This window comes from Colletotrichum chrysophilum (genome assembly GCF_026319265.1).
Source record: "Colletotrichum chrysophilum strain AFK26 chromosome Unknown scaffold_143, whole genome shotgun sequence".
NCBI lineage: Eukaryota > Fungi > Ascomycota > Sordariomycetes > Glomerellales > Glomerellaceae > Colletotrichum > Colletotrichum chrysophilum.
The window spans coordinates 58,739-84,035 of NW_026517430.1; the positions used below are offsets into that span (position 1 = coordinate 58,739).

General features: G+C 50.5%; 6 protein-coding genes across 6 annotated transcripts; 3 read left to right on the top strand and 3 right to left on the bottom strand.

The window, feature by feature from the left end:
- Positions 1-1,452: 1,452 nt before the first annotated feature.
- Positions 1,453-2,152, bottom strand: COL26b_011548 (uncharacterized protein; the record flags this gene model as incomplete). The annotated part of the gene is made up of 2 exons (XM_053184214.1): positions 1,453-1,624; positions 1,674-2,152. 2 exons carry the CDS (start codon positions 2,150-2,152, stop codon positions 1,453-1,455), a joined length of 651 nt encoding a protein of 216 aa, XP_053031835.1.
- A 4,628-nt stretch (positions 2,153-6,780) lies between these two features.
- COL26b_011549 (uncharacterized protein) lies at positions 6,781-8,380 on the top strand (the record flags this gene model as incomplete). Its single annotated transcript, XM_053184215.1, has 4 exons — positions 6,781-7,643; positions 7,706-8,113; positions 8,171-8,312; positions 8,369-8,380. 4 exons carry the CDS (start codon positions 6,781-6,783, stop codon positions 8,378-8,380), a joined length of 1,425 nt encoding a protein of 474 aa, XP_053031836.1.
- A 4,913-nt stretch (positions 8,381-13,293) lies between these two features.
- On the top strand, positions 13,294-14,487 carry COL26b_011550 (uncharacterized protein; the record flags this gene model as incomplete). Its single annotated transcript, XM_053184216.1, has 3 exons — positions 13,294-13,706; positions 13,762-14,080; positions 14,134-14,487. 3 exons carry the CDS (start codon positions 13,294-13,296, stop codon positions 14,485-14,487), a joined length of 1,086 nt encoding a protein of 361 aa, XP_053031837.1.
- A 248-nt stretch (positions 14,488-14,735) lies between these two features.
- On the bottom strand, positions 14,736-17,328 carry COL26b_011551 (uncharacterized protein; the record flags this gene model as incomplete). The annotated part of the gene is made up of 6 exons (XM_053184217.1): positions 14,736-14,819; positions 14,873-14,919; positions 14,980-15,692; positions 15,747-15,992; positions 16,042-16,985; positions 17,038-17,328. The coding sequence occupies 6 exons, from the start codon at positions 17,326-17,328 to the stop codon at positions 14,736-14,738; spliced, it is 2,325 nt and encodes a 774-aa protein (XP_053031838.1).
- A 4,056-nt stretch (positions 17,329-21,384) lies between these two features.
- On the bottom strand, positions 21,385-21,831 carry COL26b_011552 (uncharacterized protein; the record flags this gene model as incomplete). Its single annotated transcript, XM_053184218.1, has 2 exons — positions 21,385-21,405; positions 21,505-21,831. The coding sequence occupies 2 exons, from the start codon at positions 21,829-21,831 to the stop codon at positions 21,385-21,387; spliced, it is 348 nt and encodes a 115-aa protein (XP_053031839.1).
- Positions 21,832-23,485: 1,654 nt separating this feature from the next.
- COL26b_011553 (uncharacterized protein) lies at positions 23,486-25,231 on the top strand (the record flags this gene model as incomplete). The annotated part of the gene is made up of 2 exons (XM_053184219.1): positions 23,486-24,738; positions 24,793-25,231. The coding sequence occupies 2 exons, from the start codon at positions 23,486-23,488 to the stop codon at positions 25,229-25,231; spliced, it is 1,692 nt and encodes a 563-aa protein (XP_053031840.1).
- Positions 25,232-25,297: the final 66 nt, after the last annotated feature.

The following is a 25,297-nucleotide window of genomic DNA, read 5'->3' on the forward strand; positions in this document are numbered from 1 at the left end:
CACTACTTGAGCTTAGGACACAAGAGGCACTCAGCGTACTTGCACATTTTGCTGTGATATTCAAGAGGTGCGAGAATCAGTGGTGGCTACAGGGCTGGGCAGTTCAGATCATGTCAGGGGTGTATCAGCAGCTGGATCATGACCACAAACACTGGATTTACAGACCAGCAGCGGAAATAGGGTGGATATTTCCTAATTCTCGCGAATAGAAATCTTTGGCCTTGTTATAGTTGCAACTCAGGGCTTGAGAGGAAAACAGAATTCTTGGCGATCTTATCCTTCATGAGAAAGCAAAGCAACCCAATTAAGACCAACATCTTACTCTTCAAGCCATTGAACCAGCAGCAGGAATTTTCTTTCCAAACCTGGCGCTGAAAAACTCCATCACAGATCTTCTGAACCCCAGGACTGGGACCTCAGCCATCAACCGTTCATGCAAGTCAACAGCTGGGCGAGCCCAAATTAGGTCCGCCTCGTAAGGATTCACGAAGCTTGTGCGTTTGAACAACTTCCAGCCACTGAAGGTTACAATCGAAAGCAGAATCATTCCGTGCTTGCTGAAGAACGTTCCAACATCCCAACTTCCTGGCAGGAACACAGCATAGCCCCAAAAGATCTCAATTAGGCCAAGCCAGATGAGCGCGATCCAGGTACCATATGGTTGGAACCAGCCACAGTATGGAAGGTCTTTGCGATTGTAATTTTGTGCTCTCAGTGCCCTGTAAAAGAACAGATAGTTGACACAGCAGGCGATGTAGGTCACCAGTTGTCCACCGGTAGCCAGGTTGATGAACCTAGGACATTAGCGTACGTACTTTAATGGATGTGCCCGGAATCGAACCTACCAGTTCAGCACCGTGACCGTGCTCGAGCTGAGCTTTAGGTATGCCAGACATGAGAATCCGATTGAGACTGCGAAACAGTAGATGGGCACACCATTCTTCGTCGTCTTTAAGAGGATCTTCGGCGCATGACCACCTTGAGCAAGTGCGTACAGGCTCCGTATAGCGGTGAACATGTAGCAGTCGCCAGCTGAGTAAATGCTTGTCAAGAGAAGTGCGTTGACAGCTTGAGGCAGGGCATCGACGCCCATATTCCTCATGGCGATTACGTAGACCGATGATGCACTTGTGCCAGTCTCTCCGGAACCGAGGACCTTGACGAGAGTGGGGTCTCTGGCCGACAGCACAATACCAACGCAAATAGCACCGAGAATGAAGAATAAGACAAAGCGAACATACACGCTTCGAAATGCGGTTTTGAGTGACGTTCGCGGGCGTTGAACTTCACCTGCGCAGGTGGCTAGGTACTCTGGCCCAACCATAATGAAATTGGCTTGCCAAAGTGCGGCCAGGAACCCCTGAAATCGCCCGGAAGTTCCAGTGGAGAGATACTCCAGGAATGGCTCCTGATTTCTTCATGTCAGAGGTTGAATGTAGATCAAGAACAGGCTCACCGCACAGGCTTAGTCCAATTTCGGAAACCATAGGCATCCTTTTGTGGGTTTCCTCCGCACATTGTCACAAATGTGAAGCAGTACAACAGCAAGATCAATATCAACTTTCCTCCAGACAGCCAAAACTCGGCCTCGCCGAAGTACTTGACGCCAAAGGCATTGGTAAGTCTAAATACTGGGTCAGTTGGGCAGAGGGTTTTCCAAACTTCAGACGAACCCATAAGTAGCAATGCAGACTGTGATGACAGCTGCTGAAGGAATGTCGTCTCGCCAGAAGGTCAAGACAAGATCCACCGCAGTGATCTCAAACGCAGGCAGAAAGGCTTCGAACACGAAGAAGTTCCAGCCGAGCATGAAGCCCCAGGCTTGGTCAACCCAAGCACCACCGTGCTGAATGAAGGCGGCGCTAACCGGCATAAAGATCGTCATCTCGGCGATGGCATTAGTGACAAACGTCATCATAATTCCTTGGATGATGAAGGCAAGCAGAAGACTTCCGGCTCCTCCATGAAGCAATCCAAAGCCAATGCTGATGAAGAGAGCAGTGCCGATGGACCCGCCGATGGCAAAGAACTGCACCTGGCGAGGACTGAGATGTCTCTTCAAAGCTTCGTTCTCGGAGCCGAAGTCACCATTGGCAATGTCCGTCTGTTGCTCGTCGAGCTTTTCTGGGACCTTCGACATTGGTTGAGACATTGCTAGGTGAGTCTCTGCCATGGCTGTAGCTGTGAAAAGGCGAAAGATTATGCCGAGGATGTGATGAATGAACTAACAGGCCAGTCTGAAGATTTTCTAGAAACATGAGCTTTGATAATGGCTATTTATCTAAGAAGCTCTCGCATTCGCTTTACAATCATCCAAGTTGCTCAGGGGCAATGTGGCACTAACTCCAGCCATGTCAAATCAGGTTTCCGAAAGAACTACCCCGGATTACCCCAGACAGTTCCTTATCTACGTGGATATCAAAATAAGGATGATAGGTCCTGTGCTATATGCAATGGTTCACTTCGGATTAGAAACCGATGTTGGTCGGTGATGATCTTGGTTACCGAACCTGGAGGGTTTGCTCTTTTCCTTGATACCTATGCATCAATCTGTCACAATCTTCCATGCTTGACTCGATATTTTCTCAACACAAAGTACGGCTACGCTGTCATCATAGTGAAGTATTACTCCGATCGAAAATCCCCCTATCTACACAGGAACTCTGATAATCCTGCGCGCATTACGGCCGTCGGACTTGAAGCGTTATCGCGCCTTGCAGGGGTTGATTGGGGGCCGGATCATCAACACATCTTAAGCACACTACCGACGGAGATCACTAGCCTGCTGGTTATCTATGTGGAGTCCATGTTGTTGGGGGATCGCGCAGCGGGTGCCATCCTTCTTTCTTTGATACAGAGTGCTGCCCAGCCATCCTCCGTATATTCCGTCGGCTGGTGTCGGCTTCTCAATCCGAACCTAGTCCTTCCTCGCGGTTCTGTTTCCGATCCCTGCTAGCGCATGCTGGGGTTCGCCAGATAAGCAAAGGCTCTCATGGCAATTACCGCTTCTGGGCATCGAAATTGAAGAGCACCTAGTGTGAATTGACGGCGGCACAAATGCCAAAGCATGATAAGTCGCCGAAGCCCGAACAAGATACGGCATGTGTCACCTCGCCCTCTAAGGACCTGTTCACGGTCTAGTATCAAACATGAGATCCACTGAAGCTCTGATGCTTTACGTAGAAATTACCAAATCGTGCAGCGAGGGTTGAGAGACACCACATCTGAAAACGCGGGGTAGATAGCCGCTAATCTGGACCTTCCCTGCCACATCAGATAACAGACATTTCCCCGCACTACAGAGGGCGGACCACTGAACTATGCTGAGATGCTCACGATTCCCTCCCAGTGAAGAGCATTCTGCTCTGTCTGTCGCAACCGGCACTGAGGTTTGAGGGCATCACGACTGTACTACTACTCACGCGCAGCCATGGTAGAGTCTTCTCAACCACGGCGTCGGAGAGGGAAAAGAACTTCAAATGCGTAAGACATTCGCTCCCATCACTGGCGCAAGAGCAACACTAAAGATCATTCCAGGTGCCTTCCATGCCGGCGAAGTAAGATCAAGTGCAACGGAGAAGACCCATGCGCAAGTTGCGAGAGACGCTTGGTTAGGTGCCGCTTCAACGACAATGATCAAAAGATTCTGGTATCAGAAACGTATGCAAAGTGCTATCTCAGCCAAAAGCATGTCCGTAATTAATATCTAAATGTCAGATACCTCGAGGAGCTACGGAAGAAAGCAGAGAAGCGTCCAAAGTCGCCTCAAAATGGAGCATCACAGCAAAACATAAACGCGGAGCCGTCACCTCTGCCCTTTGAGGACGAATCACATCATGATGACAGGCGCCCATCGGTAATTGAAGTTCAAACCCTGCCAACGCCAAACACCTACGACATTGGTACACCTTCCAGAAGGCGGTCAGTCGTCAATGTGTCACCAATGACAGTTGAACAAGCGGATGACCATGACTTCGGTTTCAATGTCACCATGGACGAAGACATCACTGGGCCAGCCACCAATAACTCATTGTTGACTCTTGATGGTTCACCAAATAGTACAATGCCTGCTGACAGGGATATTGCGGATCAACCGGCCTTCTTACCTGGACAACAGCCTGAAGGTCCATTGAGCATCTGGCCTAGCGCGTTCAAGATGGCTTCTCAAACTATCAAGAACACCAGAAACAATCGTCGCAAATGGAGTAAGTTGAAAGAGAAGACCAAGCCACAATTTCATAACTAATAAGTTGCATCAGTCTGGCTTGCCCCGTGGTCAACTTGGTCGTTTAATACTCTGCGGCTGATGCTCATACTAGGAGAGAGTTTGAAGTCTTCCGCGCCTGCTCTTCCAAAGCAAATGCTCGAGGGTGATATTTACGATCTGCCTTCGAAATCTACATCAACTCAGTTTCCTGACACTAGGTATCTGCCTTCCTTAGATCATGCGCTTTACCTCTTTAATACAGTCAAGTTTCATCTTGGACAGACGTATCGCTTTTTCGACGATGCCGAACTTGAGGCCCAGATACGCGAGTTCTATTCAGGCCATGTTGCTCAAAAGGCCTCTGAATCCAGACTCTGGTTCACAAAGTTCTTATTAGTTCTAGCATTTGGGACTGCTTTCCATTCACGGCCGGGGTCAGCCGAATCAAGAGATCCACCGGGCGGAAAGTTCTTTGTGCAGGCAATGTCTATACTTCCAGACAATATGTCCCTCTGGAGAGATAGCCTGATGGCAACCGAGGTCTTGGCGATGATGGGGCTATATCTTTTTTCTATTGATGAGAGAGAGTCGGCACACGTCTATGTGAGTTTTGTCCGCCTGAAAAACGCTACGAAGACGTTAGCCTGACTTGTCAGCTTGGTCAAGCGATCCACATAGCAGAGATGGAAGGGCTGCACACCCAACTACCAGAAGACGAGATAGGAGCCGAAACTGTCACATGGTGTCGCGACCTGTGGTGGACACTTTACATTATGGACCGCCATTTCTCTGCCTCGGTTGGATTACCAATGTCAGTTCATGACAGCGAAATAACAACACCCATTAACCCACCAGACCACGGTTCTCACGCAGACAGCCTACGAAGTCTTCAAGTCAAACTTTCTCATTTAATGTCAATGATACTTAGAAGTAGGTCTCAGGGGACAGGGATTTCAGGGAGTCCACTAACATTGATGATCAGCCGTCTACAAACCAACAAAAACATCCCTGGCAACTTATGTCGAACAGACCAAGTCAACGTTGCACACTTTGGCCCAGTACGCGCAAGAGCTGGAAAACATCATGAGCATCAAATTTCAAACTTCGGTCGATACGGTTCCCAGAGGCATGCGCCACATCACCCTGTTGTACCATCAGTGCGTCATTGTTGCCACCAGACCCCTACTCCTCTCTATATTGAAGGAACGACTGGATATGGTCGATAAAGTCGCCGATATAGACTGGGAAAGCATTCTGAACCATACAGCCGGCATCATATCTTCGGGGATCAAGTCAGCTTCAAAAACGCTGCAGGTACTATCAAGCGAGTACAGCCTTCTCGGTAACTCACCAGAATAACACCGAGTGGCCAAGAGGGCTAACATGCGTACAGAAGTATTTCTTCCTTATGATCTAGAGTTTACATACGGCGCAGCACTTCATCTTGCCATGGCAGGCGCAATATTTCCGGACGTCTCTGAAGATCACACAAGTAATCAAGCTGCACATGAGATTCTATCAGACATGGTCACGAGAGGGAACCGCGTGGCAGGTGTGAGAAGGACTGAGCTGCTGCATGTGGAACTGCTATTCAAAAAGCTTGAAGAGCAACTGAAAAGCCGCGGTCATTACAGTCTCAGGCTTCCGAGTGCCATGGATCTGGGCCCGAATATTGAGGAAGACAGACAAAACGCGTCAAATATGGTAGCAGACGCGAACGCCGCGGCGATGATCACCGGAGCAGTGGACCTTTTCCCGCTCGTGCCACCTTCAGACTCAGGGAATGCTGATTTTCTCGATCTTCTCGACAGTGTTGGTATCTCTTCGGAAGAGTTTTTCTCCATCACACAGGGAATGGGAGATGTTGAGGATATCCCGGAAGGTGTTTTAAGGATGTATTGAGGTCATCAACTCACGATGCTTAGTTCCCTGAAGTAACCCTCGTTGGACACAAAGCCAGTGAAACGTCCGCCCCACAGGTGATTCCGTTCCTCTGACCAAGCTTGAAGAACCGCTTCGCCCAGGAATAGGTATTGGGGAATTAAGCTGAGGGTTCCGTTGACTTAGCCAATGATTTGGGGCCACTCATCCGTAATTTCGCTTGCATTTAGTGCATCGCGGGACAAAGTCTCCCCCAGGCTTTGGACAAGAAGCACAGACGAGTGCTACACGAGACGTGCATTAGCGCCCCAACTCTGCCCCAGATCGGCTCCACTGGCTTACACGTTGAAGCTTGGGCGAGGATTCAATCTGCTAGACGAGTCCTGCATCAGAAGATCCAAGCATTTCCCCTGAACCCAAAGTTTCCATACGATCCTATCTGACTTACCGATATGCATAGTTCGTATGGAAGCCAAGCGTGGGTATTGGCCCAGCTTCAGCCCACCACGTGGAGATACCTCCCCGATGTATCGGGCTGTTTATTGAGCTACACTAGACCTGCATACGAGCTTCTGATCGTGTTGTATATAAAGCTTCACGAGATTCGTGGAATGCAGCGATACCAAGTTCAAAATTTCAGTTTCACCATAAGCCTTTTCCCCCTTTTTCATCAGACGCCTACCACCAAACTCATGGCTGTCACACAGCGAAACGGCGGCTCCTCCGCTCCTGCTATCAATACAACGACAAAAGAAAAGCAACAGCCAACGGTTTCTGCCACCACTTATCGCGATGGCTCATCTGACGAGTTCGACTTTGGTGGTTCCTTTGGGACTTTGGGGCTTATGATCGGCTTTCCGCTGTTGATGTGGTACATGTGGATCGGCGCCACATACTACGATGGCCAGATTCCCCTCCCAGAAAACAACCAGTCCTGGTCCGATTTTATTCATCACCTAGCCCACCTTGTTTATGAAGGAGCTTATCCAACCACAAAGGCCTGGATAGCTTACTGGGTCTTCTTCATTGGCGAGGCTCTGATGTACTGCTACATGCCTGGCGTGCTCAGTTACGGCAGGCCGCTGCGCCATGAGGGAGGCAAGAGACTTCCGTATTACTGCTCTGCTTACACCAGCTTCTACGCAACCATCGTCATTGCCGGTACACTTCATATCACTAAGGTCTTCCCCTTATATACGATCATTGATGACTTCGGCTCTATCATGACTGTTGCCATCTTGTCCGGCTTCATCAACAGTTTCGTCGTTTATGTTCAGGCCATCATTCGAGGAAGGACTCACAGATTGACGGGGTTCCCTATTTACGACTTCTTCATGGGAGCTGAGCTGAACCCGCGAATCGGTATCTTAGACTTCAAGATGTTTTATGAAGTCAGAATTCCGTGGTTCATTCTGTTTCTCACAACTAGCTCAGTTGCAGCCCGCCAGTATGAGACCTATGGCTATGTCTCGAAAGAAGTCGTTTTCCTCACTGCTGCTCACTATCTCTATGCCAATGCTTGCGCGAAGGCGGAGCAGATGATCATTTGCAGTTGGTAAGTGGCCGAGCCTGTTCTTCTTAGTATAGGGCTTCTAGTCCAGCTGACGTTTGATACAGGGACATGTACTTCGAGAAATTGGGCTTTCTTCTTACATTCTGGAATATGGCCGGCGTTCCTTTCTCGTATTGCCACTGCGCCATCTACCTGGCCAACCATGATCCGTCTGATTACAAGTGGAACCCCTACGCCCTGGCAGCTCTTAGCATCGCCTACCTCTTCTTTTATTGGATGTGGGATAGTGCGAATGGCCAGAAGAACGCCTTCCGCCATACAGAAAGAGGCCAGCTTGTGAAGCGAAAAACCTTCCCTCAAGTTCCATGGCAAGCTGTCGAGAACCCCAAAGTCATCGAGACCGATGTGGGCGACCGTATCATGGTTGATGGCTGGTTCGCTATCATCAGAAAGCCTAACTACGTTCCTGACATGTTTTTCTCGTTCTCTTGGGGACTCATCACTGGATTCAAGTACGTACACCCCTAGCCTCGTCTGCTATGGTATCGCGTCACTGACCATATTACCAGGAGTTTCTTTCCCTGGTTTTACTTCGTCTTTTTCATGGTTATGATCACCCATCGCACCAAGCGCGATGTTGGAAGATGTCGCAGGAAGTATGGAGAGGCGTGGAAGCGTTATGAAGAGGAGGTCCCGTACCTGTTCATCCCCGTAAGTGACAAGAGCAAATCTAGTGCGTTGCCGATCATAACTGACGAAAACCACAGTACCTCATTTGAGAAGGCCACAGAGCTGTCTTCTTAGTCTAGAAAGTCACGGGCTCAGATGTCACGGGGACTGGAGGCTAGGCTCCTCAGGTTGTGAGCATCTAAGGCTGTGAGAAGGTGTGTCACGCCGATTCGACAGCGCTCAGGCGCTGCAGCAACTTGTGCTCGACTAGGGCCAAAGGCGTCTAATCTGTCCATTGAAGGGGCGTTTTACCCGTAGCAATAGAAAGCCAGTTTGCACTTTTATACGGCTGGGCATGCGTATGATTTTGTGTCCGCTTATCTGAAGAGGTTACCGCACTTGGTTTGACGTAGCCATGACTCTACGTGAAAAGTGCGCGAGGACTATCAAAACACTCATCCCAATGCTTTCCAGCGGACGCATAAAACTTCTCCAGTACCTCTTTTGCTGCAACTGGGAGATAAATTCCCAGTTGTCGGCTGTCCTCTCCAAGACGGTCCAGAATGAAACTTCGCATCCAAGGACTCCCACCTTTCGCCTCGAATCCAGCCACAATCATTGGCCATGTCGTGCATATTTTGAGTGCTCTAGAGGTAGTGGTCTCGTCGAGAAGAGCGAACAGTCTGTCGCGGTGGGTTTTCTTGAGAGATACCCACTCTCGTGACGAAGGTATTGCACCAGCACTCTGCAAGGATGAGATTCCGAAGAGTAGTGCGGCCGACTGATAGATCTGACCCATGAGCAGGAAGCCATCAGACGGCGACTCCATCCCATTGGACCACGACTCTGGAGAGAATTCCTGAATTCTATCCAATACGTCTTCTGCTTCATTTTGTGTCGGACCGACAGAGCTTCCCGTGTTCTCGAGTGTGGCCAAGAAGCGGAGACGATTGATGTGGACGATGTGAATGAGCAAATCGATTGGGCATGGTAATTGCGGATAGTAGCCGATCGAGAACACATCTCTTATCACGTCTCGTATTCGGTAATTATCCAGTGGAGATACTTGGTCGTCAGCTGGGCTCGTAGTGTTGGCAAGATTTTCGATACTATCCGCGAGTGAGTTAGTAAGTTGCTAAATATCGGCTCTTGAAATACACAGAAGAGACGAAAGAATGGATCGAATTTGTGAACACTGACATTTTGCAGAACAGAACCAGAGTCTTTAGATGCGGCGACTTGAGGCAGAACTCTTCCCATCCACCACGCAAAGCTACCAATGCTGCAAAGCCTCTTAGATGAATACGCCAATTAGGTGCTGTGGCACCACCCATCAGCTGAAAGGAATTAGTATGAAGCTCTTCGAAGTTTTTTTGACGATACTGGGGGGCTAAATACATCGCCAAAGATGAACGTGACAACGCCGGCCAAAGTGGCGTCGGATAACCGGGTAGTCTCATTCGCTATCTCCTCGTTTAAGGCTTGAATAGCCGTATGTCGGTGATGGTAGGCTCTGGCTCTCACTTCGGCCGCATAAGGATCATTTCTGGTCGGAGATAATTGTGACATGCGGTGCTCGATAGCCATCGCGACCAGGCCATGGCGCCGATAAGGCTTCATGGCGTGTATGTGAGACGCGGGCACGACCCAGGGACTCTTGGTCAACTGATTGTCATAGAAGTACGGATAGACATGATTGTTCCCTGCCAAGAGTAAGCTTACATCCTCGACCCTTTTCAGGCCCAGATACGGTCGCGCAGCGCCTATAAACATCGAGTCACACATTGTGGAACTTACAGTAGAATGAAGCCTCTGCAATATCACACGTCTCTGTCCGAAGCTCCTGTCCAGGAAAGATATGAACGAGCTGTTCCTCAGCCGATTTGCTTTGCGCTGCATTCTTCTTTTCGCTGGGCTTATTGGTCTTCGGCGGCGCGATGGACTTATTGGCTGCTGGCTTCCTGCCTCTCCAAGTCCGCGTCGTGATCTGATTGGGGGCGACCCAAGTCAGAGGCTTCACGTTCTCGTACCCAGGGCACACAATGCCGCTAAGCTTACACTTGGAGCATACGGGACGGGCCGAGTCGCATACTACCCCTCGGCGCTGACATTCCCAGCAAGCCCGTTTCGCCATGTTGTTATCACGGCTCCCGGCGCGTTCGGCGATGGGTGCCACCGTAGTGAGGACGAGTTGACGAAGAGGAGGCTTGTACGCTTTGGGCTATTGGAGGTAGTCAAATAAAAGACGGAGATTTGATAACGTATCAGTTCCAGCGAAACTGCCCTCTGGAAGGCGGGATGGTGGGTCGTATTATCAGATCTCTTTTGCGTGTTTGTGCAGATTTGGTGTGAGACATTGGGTGGCGAAGTGCAGCTCTTGGCCACTTCATTCACCTAATGAGAGCAAGCCAGGTACAGGCCTGTTATGCATGCTTTCGCAATCCCATTCAACCAACATGGATTAATGCTTCGAGATGGGACATCACTCGTTGGCGCGTAATAGGACGACGAGAACACCAAATCCTTCTGATTTCTTTGGCGGCATCCCAGACGGATGATTCCAGTTTGCTTTGTTGGTCTGGACATTGGACTTTGCTTTTTCCAAACCCCGCTCCCACAACGTATTGTGGCATCGATCGCGGAACAGTACGACACCAAAAGGACTCTGCAGCTTCGATGGACTTGGCAGAATCCTGATCTACTGTTTGATTCGACCGGACTCGTTTGACATGTGCCGAATATCCTTTCTTGGCCGAGGGTGAAGCCCAACCAACAGAGACACCAACAATAGTGATTGGATCCGCTGGCCAGATTTTCGATAACCCGATCAATAATCCATTAACCATCCGGTGGGATGGGGTTGTGAGAACTATAACAATTGACAGAGCAGCTTGGAAGGGGACAAAATGGTGAATAGTACGTCACTGCAGACTTATTTCCATTTCTGGGTCTAGATGGTACAGTCCTCAACTAAAAGACTCCCTTTGGCTTCGCAGCTCCCTTGGCAATTCCGACTTCTTCATTGGCTACCCGTTGGAGCGCCGTGTAATCAGTCACGGCAGTGACCATATCATAGCCCTGGCTTGCGAAGTGTTTTGCTTGCGCCCCATCCTTGCAATAGATACCGCACTTCTTGCCCGCGTTATGCGCCGCCGTCAGGATCCGATCTAACGCGTCCTCCAGCTCTGGTGGCATAACCCCGTTCTGAACTGGATGGCCAATGCTGTTTCCTTCAGATAAAGAAGTCAGAACTTGTAGAACATCAACTTTGGGGAGCGATACCTAAATCAAAGGGCCCGATGAACAACGCATCGATTCCATTGACGGCCGCAATGCCCTCAACATTGTCGAATGCTTCCCGAGTTTCGATTTGGATTATTGTCAAGAGGGCATCGTTAGCCTGATGAAGGTATTCGGTTAGTGTCGGATTTGGATTGAATCTCTCCAGGGCAATGAGAGACCCGAATCCCCTTATTCCCTGAGGCGGAAACTTTGCCTCGCGAACAAGTTGCTTTGCTTCCTCGACGGTTCGTATCAATGGTACCAGGATCTACAAGAGGATCAGCTACGAGCACCACACTACTCATCATATCCACATCAGCTTACTGCGTGCGCACCGCTGTCTAGTGCTCCTTTTGAGGATTCAGCATGTTATGACTTCAAATGGCAAATAGGTTGCCAGGTGCCTCACGCTTGACCATCCATCCTTGCAAGTCCGCCAATCGCACAACTGGAGAAACTCCCAGCGCGGCAATGGCGGGAACTGCGTCATGCATAGCGCCATCTATCAAATCATCAGCATCCTAGTGATTGATTGGCTCACTGAACCAGGCTTCTAACCGTCGATGTTTCCATGCTCACAATCAACAAGCACCCAATCAACACCTGTCCTTGCTAGCATTCTTGAGATGTTTGCTCCTGGAAACATTTGCCAGCCACCGAACGATGACTGGCCTTTGTCGAAGCACATCTTCAGCCGATTGGATACCTGCATGACGATGATGTATTGAGCACACAACTGAGTAGGATAACAAAAAGTGCCGTGTAAAAACGAGAAGATTCTCCAGAGTCAGTGCAATAATTTTAGCAACATTTGAGAATGCATACATAAGATGTAAAGTCAGCCATTTCATCTCTTAAACGTGAGAATTTATGTCAGCGAACGAGATGTTGGCACTTCTAGAGACTAGTCCTGCTCACACTCACTAGCCGGGGTGACTTGACCGGCTTCGGCAAGACTTCCGAACTGTGTTCATGAAACCCCCGCGCTAGATCCGACCGACAATATAGTTCTAAGGTCTATCGTCATTCCCTCGCATTACCGTAGGATAGTTCCACAAGTCGCAAGATACACAGACGTCCGTCGAATTCAGTTCACGCCTGATCCCGAGTTGAGAACGGCTGAGGACCTCGCGGACTCGGCTGCGCCCACTAGATACCAAATAGATAGATACCTGTCCCTCCGTGTGACAGCTGCCCGTCTGACTCAAGGGGGTGGGTTGATCCGTGGTGCCTCCGAGAAGGAGCTATCTCATCGGCATGTCTGTTGATTCGCGTGACAGGGGTCGGCTTCAATTCCGAACCATTCTTCCGACTGCGTAATGTGTCGGTCATTCATCGGTTAGCTTCGCTGTTACAGTAACAGGAACTTGTACATTCTTTGACAGTAATGGAGTGCAATACGATCGCCAAAACCGATGCCTTCGAAGCCGCGTCGCAGGGGTGCACGTGTCACATCGATTGAGGGATCCGATTAGCAACCCAAACTGCGACTGGCGGATTGTCGCAACGTCTTCGACTTCACTAGTGGTGTACTCAAATGGAAACCGAGCTTGGCAATATCATCGGTCATATGAAAATGTTCGTGCATGGAGCTTGATTTATATAACTGAGAGAGTCATGTCTTCCATGTCCATTCGTGAGCATCAATTAACTCAGACTCTACTAATACATCTAAGGTACCCAAGCTATTGGCGTCCGCCCACCAACTTTGAACTTCGGGATAACCAAGAATTCAGTCACAATGCCATCTGCACTATCGCCAATCGAGACTACCTCGGCCATCACGAGTTTCTCATCAATCCCTGCGAAATCCCCGGACGCACCAAAGGTCGTCGCCCCTTCAACCAAGAGAATCACCCGCCCAAAGGAGCCAATTCCCCAAATCCTCATTAATGAAGCTAAGGCAACTAAGTATGAGCCGTTCGATCCCAAGAAGCACCTAAACTACCAGCCACCGTCAAAGATCTACTCAATGAAGGAGATCGGCCTCGATGGCCACGGAATCGCACCCACGGCAGTCTGTGAACCATTCCCCTTGTTCACCGAGGAGGCTATCAAGCAAATGAGAGCCGAGGCGTTCAGTGATGAATGCCTCAAGGACTGCCGATACCAGTCTTCCTTCATCAAGAACATGATTCGCGGGATGGGCCATGAGTAAGTCCAGCCGAGGTGGCCCAGGTGTTGCGATATAATGCTAAAAAGGCGGCAGCCGAGCCCCGTTCATCTACGACGCCTGGAAGTCCCCCGAGGTCCTCGCCAAAATCGCTGAGATTGCAGGCGTCGAGCTTATCCCCGCTGTTGACGTCGATATCGGCAATGTCAACGTTTCCATCAATGACGAGAACGAAAACAGCGTCCAGAACTGGAGGTCATCTGACGACGACAAGCTCTCTGCCGTTGCATGGCATTATGACAGCTATCCCTTCGTCGTCGTGACCATGCTTTCCGACTGCTCTGACATGGTCGGGGGCGAAACAGCGCTCAGGCTCCAGGATGGAACAATCAGAAAGGTCCGCGGACCGGCAATGGTATTCTTGACCTTCGGAATTTCAGATTGAACTTGTCTCTGACGTTTTGACAGGGCACTGCTGTCGTCATGCAAGGGCGCTACATCGAGCACCAGGCCCTGAAGGCCTCTGGGGGTCGCGAGCGCATCTCCATGGTTACCTCTTTCCGCGCGAAGTCCCCTTTCATCAAGGACGAGACCACACTAGCAGGCGTCCGCACTACCAGTGTTCTATCGGACCTGTACACTCAGTTCACTGATTATCGACTGGAGATTTTGGAGGAGCGAATTCGGGCCAAGAGGAAGGAAGAACGTGGGCGGGAGGTCGCCCGCCGCCCTTTCAATATTCCGGAAATGAGGTCTTTCCTGGAAGATCAGATCAAGCTTCTGCAGGGGACTCTTGATGAGGTATACGCGCTTGATGATTGAAACGTTGCAGTCATTGGTGGTCAGAGTGGGGAAAGTTGATGGGTTAGGAGCAAGACAGATGTATTCAGCTGGAAAAGTGATTAGCTTCTAAATTGTGTAGCGGTAGCAACAGGCCTCTTAGCCATATCGATGCTCTCAAACCAAATTGGACAACTATGATTATTAATTGGACGACTAGAACATCGTCTGTCAGGCGTTGTGACCTGATACATTCTTCTTATTGACTGATCTACGGAAGTGTATCCTTATTAAGACCAAGTTCCGTTTGCAGGTCCGAAATATCCGACATCAGGCATTTGTAACCAGGGCAGTCCTTGTCCATCAGCGGTGTTCTGTATGCGAGTCAGCTGCTACTCTTAGTCAAAGAAAGTGCTGGGTTACGAACCTGCCAGACAGTGTTTCCCCACCAATCTGGGAAACTGACATTTGGACCTAGAAATATCTGCATTAGCAATTTGCCGGAAAATGCTTGGGAGTCAACACCAAACTTACCGTATGTGACAGCAAAGAAGATCACAATTCCGCTGATCGCCAGACCGGTGTCTAAGGCGGCAGCAAGAACGTAGTTGTACTTAGTCCACCAGGCGTAGAACTTGCGGTAAATGATCTTGTTGAAGACCAAGTTGACGATATACCACGAGGAGTAGTTAATGCCTGTCGCAGGGGGCACGTTGTAGGTTCCGACGAAGATTAGGGGCCAGTTAATCTTACGAATGAAGTCGGACTTTGTCTTCTTCCAGATGAAGTAGGTGATGGGCGGGAGGATAAGTCCGATCCAGAAGAAGTGCAGAAGGCCGGAGTAGATGGCTCCGACGGAGTAGAGCCGAGCTGGACCGACAAGACCCCAGATGACTGAAGACGAGAAGACAGTGCGACCATTGGGGCAAGAGAAGCCGTTGGGCTGATTCTCTTCGCAAATACCATCAACGTTGCCCAACATCCACAACGTGACTCCAGTCTGAGTCAAGGCGCCAAGGATTGTGGCGAGACCTTGGGCGAAAAAAAGGGTCCTAGGGGGAATCTTGAGGTAGTGGCCAAGCTTCATGTCCTGTGCGAAGTACAATCCCTGGCCGACAACATCGGTGCTAAGGATCTTGAAGAGAATGTTCGCAATCGGCTTGCCCTGGAACATGTAGCCTCCGATGAATTCGGACAGAACATTCAGCTGGTTCGCATCGACGTTTGTAACGCCCTGGATCATACCGCTGAAGGTTGTTAGCTTGCATCGTGGATGATTTGACTGAGGCGACTAAACTCACCAAGGGATCATGTAGACAGCTGGGATCACAAAGCCGAGGATAATACCCCACCAAGGGAGACCAGTGTCGAAGCCAACAGCAGTTCCAATGCTCATGCCAAAGACCACAAGCAGAATGACAGCCCACCACCACCACTTGACGGTCTTGTAAGACTGCATGAGACGTGCGTGGATGTCGAGCTTCAGAGTGCCCTTCATAGCGCGCGTGATCTCATCCCAATGGAAGAAGTAAACATGCGACAAGACACTGTTGTATGTTAGTACAAAGCCTGCTGCGCGCAACTGCTTCAACGTACCTAGTGATTGAAGCAAAAGACAGACCGTAAACGAACGCGAAGGTTGCAGGCAGATAGGGTGGCGAATAGCTGGAATACTTCTGCTGGTCAAACTCATTGTTGGTCAGAACCTCCGTCACGTTGTACAGCTGACCGAACCGGTCATACACATCCGCCGTGCAGAAGGGCATGTACGAAGTGAACCAGGTGTTCGTGTAGTAGATAGCCGGAGTCACGACCCAGAAGAAGATGGCAAAACCGAAGAAAACATTCAGAGCCGCCCAGTGGGGACTCAGCAGCGGGTTTGTGTTGTACGCGACCATTGACCAGTCGAAGGTCAGAGGGAACAGGCCCATACCAGTGACCATACCAAAGACCTGATTGACTGCCAAGTTGTTCGGTGCGATCCAGCAGATCCATGTGAAATAGCTGAGACCGGTGAAGATCAGGCCTGGAAACCAATACCACACGAAAGCGCAACCGCCGACGATCATAAAGAACTTGACACGGGTGATTCTCCAGCCATCGGCGACTGCGTTAGCTCGCGAGTGCAGCGAACTGAGAAGAGCGACATTGCTGAGGACGCCGGGCCAGATCATACTCGCAGGCTTCACGAGCCAAGGAATAGCAAGGCCAGCGACAGCGTATCCGCTCAGCTGACAGCACAACACCACCAAGACAGAGAATCCGGCGGGAATCTTGAAGCCATAGAGTCTGGCTGCTTGGATCAAGTTCGTCGCGTCTGCTGAACCGAAGCCGAATGAGACGTTGGACATGATCGTGACGAGGGCATGCTCTTTGATGTTGAAGTGGCGATCGGGGTTGAACCGGTTGATCGGTAGGACCTTGGCGAGCGCAACGCCAATGGGGAAGGCCAATAGCTCTGCGACGAGGGAAACGATGTGGACACCCGGGTATCGGAGCGAGAAGAACTGGTTGACACCGGCGCCGAGAAAGACAAAAATCTGTTCCAGTCAGCATGGCTGTCTTGTCAATTCATGGCCAGAAACATCGTACAATACCGAGAAACCAAGCGCGAAAGGTGTTGACGGGGATGGCGGTATCATCTGTCTCCGGCACCACCGCTCGAACCTGGGGAAATGGCGAAGTATCGTCATCGTAGTTTCCTTCGTCTACTTTCTCGAGAACATGTTCCATATCGACCTCCAACTCCGCAAGGTGTCCATTCTCGAGCTCGACATCGTGACCGTGGACATTGTGCGCCGTCTTGAGCCCAACTTCGTCAAACGCGGCGGACTTTTCGGGGTCCTCGTACGTGGGAGGCGTATGGCTGATGTCGGCCGCCATTGTGAAAGCGTCTTCAGAGCCTCCGAGCAGAATGCGACGAACAGTGTGATCGGGGAATTAAGAGACAGCAGCCAAGAAAAGCCAAGCGAGTAGCGCCCGGCGCGGCATCGTTGGCATTAATGAATGATCACAATCTCCGGGACCACTTCCCATCGGACGCGTACTGCGCGGATATGGTATTCGCTAGACCCTTGCATAAGTTCTATCTTATCTTTCCTATCAACTATCCCGAGCCTAGAGACAGCCAATGGGTGGCGTTCTCGAAGGGCCGCGATGCGTTTGATTCCCAATTTCCCCAGCGATAGAGAGGGATAACCGGCAAACCGGCGTGGTCCTACCAGGTTGACCCTCCATTCTCTGCTGTCATTCAGGTCATTCACAGGCATTGGCCAATTGAATTTCTTGGCTTTATCTGCCGTTGCGGGGATCCTCGCACTCGATAAGGAAGGCGACCGGAATAGTTTGTCTAGCGCGCCGGTCCGGCATGGCGAGAGCGTCGGAAGCTTGCGATAAATCAGCCACTTTCCGGGATGGAATTGCCTTCTGCGCGGATGAGTCTGCCGCGATGGCTTCTTGATTCCCTGTGCTTCTCTCACAGCCGAAGCTGTTGAAATACATTGCTTCTATCGAAACAATCCTGCACTGGTCTCCTCATACAAGTCGAAGCAGCTGAATGAGACAACCATCTATCGGGCCCATTCGCAACGAGACGGCACCAGCTTAGAAAAGAATATTCTGATTGTCAGCCAAACCCCGATAACAAAAGTGCCATAGAGGTTAATCTGACGTCAAGATCCTTCGAGCATAGGGCCTTTTGTAAAGGAGCTAATGGCTGTGCCGGTAAGCAGCACTGGAAGGGCTGTCATTGGCGGCTGCGGATTCAGATGACGAGAGTGAGGGCCCGATTGAAAGTCATTTTTGGGTCCTTTGTAACAGAGGTGACCGGGGCTTCATAGATGGTCCCGTCTGCGTTCAGTACCAACATCGCCTCTGCTGGCTATGTCTGACCGAAGGCCATTTCGCGCGCGCGTAAATATATCTTTTGTTCGATAGCGCCTCATTGTTTTCGACGGTATCTTTTAGAAACGGTGTCGAAGAGCAAAGAGAACGAGGCCAAGCCGTAGGGTAGGTCAACAGTAGTAGCGCAGCAGTTGAGGTGCAGATCAATTATCCATAATCCAATTTCGTAGCCTTTTTAGGCATCCTGCGAGCCAATTCTGTCCTGTCCCAAGTTAACCTACTATAGGCTGGCCATAGAACAACAATGTAGCTGCTGGGAGGAAGATAGTAGCGATCAATTAAGTGCCAGAAACCACGCAAATCGTTTGTGAACACGCAATTCAGCGCAGCAGGATAGCTGAGCGGAGACGTGTATGCCCTATGTCCTTGGACAATTGAAAGAAGACCATGTCAGCATGAGTGAGGTACCATGATCACAGACACAGAGGATTGTATTAAAAATAGCTTTGCATCGACGGCTTGGGACGAGCTGTGAAGATATCATCCATCATGTGACATGATTCATGTCTTGATGTCACGACTGCGAACTCGTCTCTCGATTACTCTGAAGATGGCAAAGAAGGGGGCTGGGTAGGGTATTTATAGTTGCATGTTTAGCTGTGACTGACTCAACCAAGGTTCAGCGTGGATTCAAACTTTTGAAGGGGGGGGGTTGACTGAAGGCGGCGGGGATTGCTATACATGATTTCCTTCTTGTACCAAAAGCCCGTTGCGAAAGGGATGGGCGAAGCACTCGCTCAGCATCCAGCCGGTCAGAAAATGGATACAGACTCTTCATATGCTAATCGGGGAGTCGGATCTTAGTCTACAGTCTTTAACCCTTCACTGAGCACGGTCTACTCCGGATACGTTGTAGGAGATATCGACTCCATCTCGAATCAGACTCCGGACACACGGCATCGGGTGTTGAAGCACCTACCAACACTCATTCGAGTCATGATTTTTACACGGAGCTTTCTATGAGCACAGTCCTGAATCCGAGGGTTCGGATGACCACGATGACTAATGCGACCGTCTCGGGAGGCTTGGATAGATGCAAATCAGATGGTACGTGGTTGTCGATCATGGAGACAGATCCAGTCGGACTTCGGACGTGTCTTTGGACGAATAAATCACATGTAGGCGTGCGTCAATGTATGCGAGGCCCTTCCCTTATCGGCGGGAAAATCCACTTCAGGCCAACCACGCAACCCCCTTTTAGGCTCTTGTTTGGTTGCCGCCCGGTCCAATACGGACTTTGACCTTCTTGCTGTATTGCAAAGCCCTTGAGTAGTAGACAGTAGACATTCTCAAACTTTACCGTCGATGCAACTTTCCATGTATGGGGCAACATATGCTCGAGACTCAAACAACACTCAGAAACGCTAACTAACGACTCCTCAACAACACAGCATCATGAGAGGTCAACGTATCGCAGTCCTCACCAGACATACTGCAGCATTGTCCCAGTAAGTATCCTGTAGAAGTATTTCTTGGGCCAATCTCTGCCACTGAAACGTAAAGCCGCTAAATGCTCTTGGCTAGTTGGTCCAATGAAAAGTGCCCGCACTATAATTAGGTTTGCCTGTCTTCCCTGCGTAAATCTGGAAGCACCGGAGAATGCACAAACGTGGGGTCTCCCAACTTTTACAATCGACGCTTCCGGCTTGTAACACCCAGACCACGATGATCCCGACGAGAAGCCTGAACCGTATTGACAGCTTTCGCTTACTCCAGACGAAGAACGAAGTCTTCTGCATAGCCCAATACGCCGGATATTCTCTCGGAAACTCTACAGTCAGTCCTCATTTCGGTTCGACCGGATCTCACATAAGCTCCGCTAAGCCTTTCGCTAGATAAAAGCGACTATAAAGCTTGAGATGATAGCCAGGCCCTCATACTAAGACAGTTCTTCTCGGCATTGCGGTTTTTCTCATATTCGGTACAACCCACAACAACAACCACAATGAGATTCTCCATTTTCGCCGCCTTTACGCTGGTCTTCGCGACCGCAAGTGCCCAAGACCCTCAACTTCATAAGGGTCTTGGAGGCAAGTGCACCCCCAGCGTAGCTCAAGATTTGGCATGCTAATAATTCTTTCAGCTGAGTGCGTCAAGAATCGCGATTGCTGCCCTTGTGATACGGGATCTGGAGCCTCTATTTACTGCCAACGTGAGAGAAGACTATTGCACCAAGTCCAAAAAGCAGGAGCTAACTGCAGTAACTAGCGGATGGCACATCTTCAACCAAGTACCGCTGCAGACACTTTGGTGACCCATGGACCTGGTGCCAGAACAACCGGGGACAGTGCGGAGATTGGGATCACTTGTCCTAGATTTCCCAGGAAAGAGGGAGTCGATGACGAACGCGTCTTGCAATATGTATAAATACCTGTAGTCACGTTTACGAAGCGATCAGAAGTGGTTGCAGTCATCATATACGGAGTACGACAATAACGTGATCAAGGCTTCGAAACGTGATATTTCTGATGATGTTGCAAATATGTCTAGATAAGGCTACGCTCCCACACAACCTTGCGTTGGCGTGTAAATCTTAGTACAGGTACTTGGACTAGCTTCAATCCCGGCGTAGCGAGGAAGGGAGAAATTTGTCGTTGCGCTTCTTTGTAGATTACTAGGTGTCTCATGTGATCACTACATTTCAATACGGATCCCTACTCGGGATTGTTTCCGATCGGAATCTTCTCATGGGTTCGCATAGCATCAGTTTGGCTTCACGTCGAACTCATCAATTAGAGCGGAGCAATGGGCAAACACGGAAAATGCGGTGTTCGTGGCTCAGCCACGAGCTGACCCTTGAACATTTCTCTGCCGGCGGGATGTTTGAATTGCGCCAAACAGCACAAGAATTGTCACAAGTTTATAGTTCGACTTCTCAATGCTAGAGAGATGTTTTATATTCTGGGTATCGAAAAGAGACTCGCGGATATCCATAGGTGCCGTCATGAAAGTGAAAATATACAATGAAACCTTGCTCAAGCCCAGCGTTAAGTAACTTGGATCGGATCGTTCCCATTTCCAGTCAATGCTTTGGCGCTAAACGGGGAGATAATCAGACTTGAGAGGGTTTCTGCCATCTGAGTTAGCATGATGGCGTCGCTATCAGTGGAATTATAGCTTACATGTCCATATTGTGGGTATTTAGAACGGGCAGACCCAGAGGTTGGCCTTCATGTACAAAGGATCGTCGCAAGAAAGGAAGCCGTTCTTCAACTGGGTTCCGGCGCGCTCAGATGTGCGAGCGGTGGTTGTGTACTTGCCGCAAGCCATGGGCGTGTCGCCGCCAAACGTGCACATGCCAGTTCTGTAGGTGTACTTGGCACCTCCGGCAATACCCAGCTCTTGGGAGCGTCCGTTCTTGGGATCCAAGGCCCAAGCAATGTCGCCCTCCGAAAAGGGTCGGGAGCTGCCACAGCAGTAAGAGGTGAAGTCGGCGGAGGCGACAGAAATGAGAGCGGCAGCGGCGAGGGTAGAGAAACGCATTTTGATGTCTGGGGTCTGATGAATTTGGGAAAACGATCAAATCTGTCAAGGAGTGAATGTCGCTGAAGCCGATGGTTGCTGAATACGTTAATTAAGCGAATGAGTTCAAGGCTTTATAGCCTCTGGAGTTGAAGCTCAGCCCGGCCTCTTTTCCGAGTCAGTAATGTCTATTTGAGTTCAACGCATAGCTATTTGGAGTTATCACAAGCTGAATAATAAATCTGTTGCGAGTAAATCGAGAGGAAATGTACAACTAGCTCTGCTCGGTTTCATCTAAAACATTGGGATGAGACGAACTAGCGAGAAAGAGTTCGGATTAAGCCAGCACGTTGGCCATACTCGCCTCGGCGACCCATCTTTTCCCGGGTAGGGCGAGATGAGACGAGACAGAACCGTGCTGGCGGATTGCTGATCAAAGGCAAATAGATTAAACATAATGGACTTTTAGTTGACCGAAGTGTCCGGTCCAGTGGCACAGTGGGGGCAGCGCGAGTCTTGGGGGCTGAATGTCGTCTCATGTCGAGTCAGAACTGGTGGTCTGTGATGGTGGCTGTCATGTTGGGAGCGGCAGCAGCCTGCGCTTTGCATTTATTGTACGCTTGCTTCCTCCATTCTGGCTCATCAGACTTTCATTGCATGTTGGCAGAATCACAAGCAATGTGTTAGAAGAGTTGGTGTTCCCCATGGGGGCTCCCTAACCAGAACATCGACAACCCACTCAAATCCCCATGCTTTGCCGCACCTCAAGTTGAGCAAGCGAAACTTGGGGAAAAGGACCGGCTTCGCAATCTGCCCTTGTATTAAATCTTTGGTATTCACTGTGACTCTCCATCTTGAATTGACCGGCCGCAAGGCGCTTGCGTAATATTGGCTTTCATAGTAAGCTGCAGCAACCATTGCAGAGCGAATTAGCCTTGGATGGCTATCTCTCACTTCTCGAGATTCCCAAAGCTGGTTGCCACATACTAACATCCAGCCCTCAATCGCCGCCATTCTGCAGCTATCAAAACACTCAAATTGGTGATTACAGCGAGACAAACGATTTGCTAGAGTCTCGACAGCAACTGAAGGCACCGACTCCAGTTGTAGATCCGTGAGCGGGGAATGCTGCCGAGCGAATATTTTGGCCCCCCCGGCCGGCGACCGGGCTGAAGTTGTGGATCGCACACCTAGAGAGCCGCAGTCTGAACCGAGCAGCAATTGGGTATTCATCGGCAAGTCGAAGTCATTTTCCCTCATGAGCTGCCGAAATACAGATCTCGCCCGACTGCCCGAGATGTTACTCACTGTAATGAGGGGTCACACAGGCAAGGATCCATGACGTCGAAAGCCAGGTGTTTCCTCTTGGCTACCCGCAAAACGTGCACGGGTTTGTGCATATCGGGAAGGTCGAAATCGCTACGCTCACATAAATGGTTGGTGGTATTTGACGTGACAAAACATTTCGATAAGGGAGGTAACATTGGCTAGGGCCAAACGCAATCGATCCCCTGGAGGCTCGTATGACACCACGGAGTCCACGGGAGAGATCAGCGAGCGTTGGTTGCGCAAATGGCACAAATAACGGCGCACCCGCCGGTCGGGAGCTTATTGCCGCGTCCAGCGTTCATCTGAAGTTCGTCCCATCTTGGTCGTTCAAAGATCGCCCTCAATGATGGCTCCTTCATGGTTGGCCACCGGCCTTCTCTGCTTTATCAGAGTTTCGGCTGCTCTGGGTCCCCAGCTGAGTCTTCCGGAGATTCGGAAGAGCATCGCTGGCGAATCGGAACCTGAGTCTGCAGCGCCGGAAGTGTTCCGATTGCTCGCCAACGACACTGCAGTTGGAGCGCCGGATCCTACAACGCTCTACCGCGCCTACAACTTGTCGGTGCCAGTCGACCATTTTCACAACGATTCGCTCTATGAGCCGCACTCAAATGCTTCGTTCCCGCTGCGGTACTGGTACGACGACCGGTTTTACAAGCCCGGCGGTCCGGTGATTGCGCTGGCATCGGGCGAAACCAGCGGGCTGGGTCGATTGGCATTCTTGCAGAAGGGTATTGTGGCCATTTTGGCCGAGGCAACCAACGGAGTCGGCGTGATATTGGAGCACCGATACTACGGCAGCAGTGTCCCAACCCCGGACTTCAGCACTGAGAATTTGCGGTTCTTGACCACCGACCAGGCCTTGGCTGATACAGCATACTTTGCGCAGAATGTCGTCTTCCCTGGAAAGCTCGCGAACATTAGCCTAACCGCTCCCGACACCCCCTGGATCTTGTATGGAGGCTCCTATGCTGGCGCGTTCGTCGCCTTCTTGCGCAAGCTGTATCCAGAAGTTTTCTGGGGCGCAATCTCGTCGTCGGGTGTTACGGCGGCTGTCGTAGACTACTGGGAGTATTACGAAGCTGCACGACTCTATGCTCCTGAGGGGTGCGCCGAGACGACGCAGAAGCTGACTCACGTCGTTGACAACATCTTGCTTCAAAAGGGTAATACCACTGCGGACGACATCGTCCTTCTTAAGACCGCCTTCGGACTCGAAAACGTGACGAGCAGTGCCGACTTTGCGAGCACGATCAATGGCGGGATCAGCGGCCTGCAAGGCCGCAACTGGGACCCCGCGATTGATAGCAGGGCTTTCCTGCGTTACTGCGCAAACATGACTTCTGATGAGGTCTACTGGCCAGGAACGGAGAGTCTGGATGGTGCAGTCCGAGAACTGCTCGCCATTGGCGGATATGAGTCCGAGGTCGAGGAGTTGGCGACGCGCTTCAAGAACTACATTGGCTACGTCAACTTCACAACGGTTGCCTCCTGCCGTGGGCAGGATCAGGACGACTGCTTCGGCTCCGGGGACGACGACGCGTATTCTGCGGATGATCTCCGGCAAACCTGGCGACTATGGTCCTGGCAGTACTGCACGCAGTAAGTTAATTGACATTTCCTCCAGCGATCTGGTGGCTAACGTTAGATGCCAAGGTGGGGATACCTCCAAACTGGCTCCGGTGTCCCTGAGACTCAATTGCCACTGATCTCGCGTCTTATCGACCTCAACTACACAACTCAGATCTGCCGCAAGGCATTCAACGTGACAACACTACCTGACGTGGAGGCCATCAACAAATATGGTGCCTATAACTTCAGTTACCCCCGCGTAGCAATCATTGATGGAGAATCGGACCCGTGGAGACAGGCAACTCCGAACAAGATTGGATTGCCTCGGCCGGAGTCGACCATCAACGAGCCCAACCTTGTCATCGGGGGAGGAGCGGTACATCACTGGGATGAGAATGGTCTGTTCAAAAACGAGACCACGGCCGACTTGCCACCTGGACCCGTCAAGGAAGCCCAGGCATTTGAGGTCGAGTTTGTAACAGCTTGGCTCAACGAGTGGAAGGAAACGTACGGTTCCAAGTAGCAACCTACTGATAGTCCCAAGAGTCTACATCACGCGCTGCAGAAGGGACAGAGGCATATAGTATGA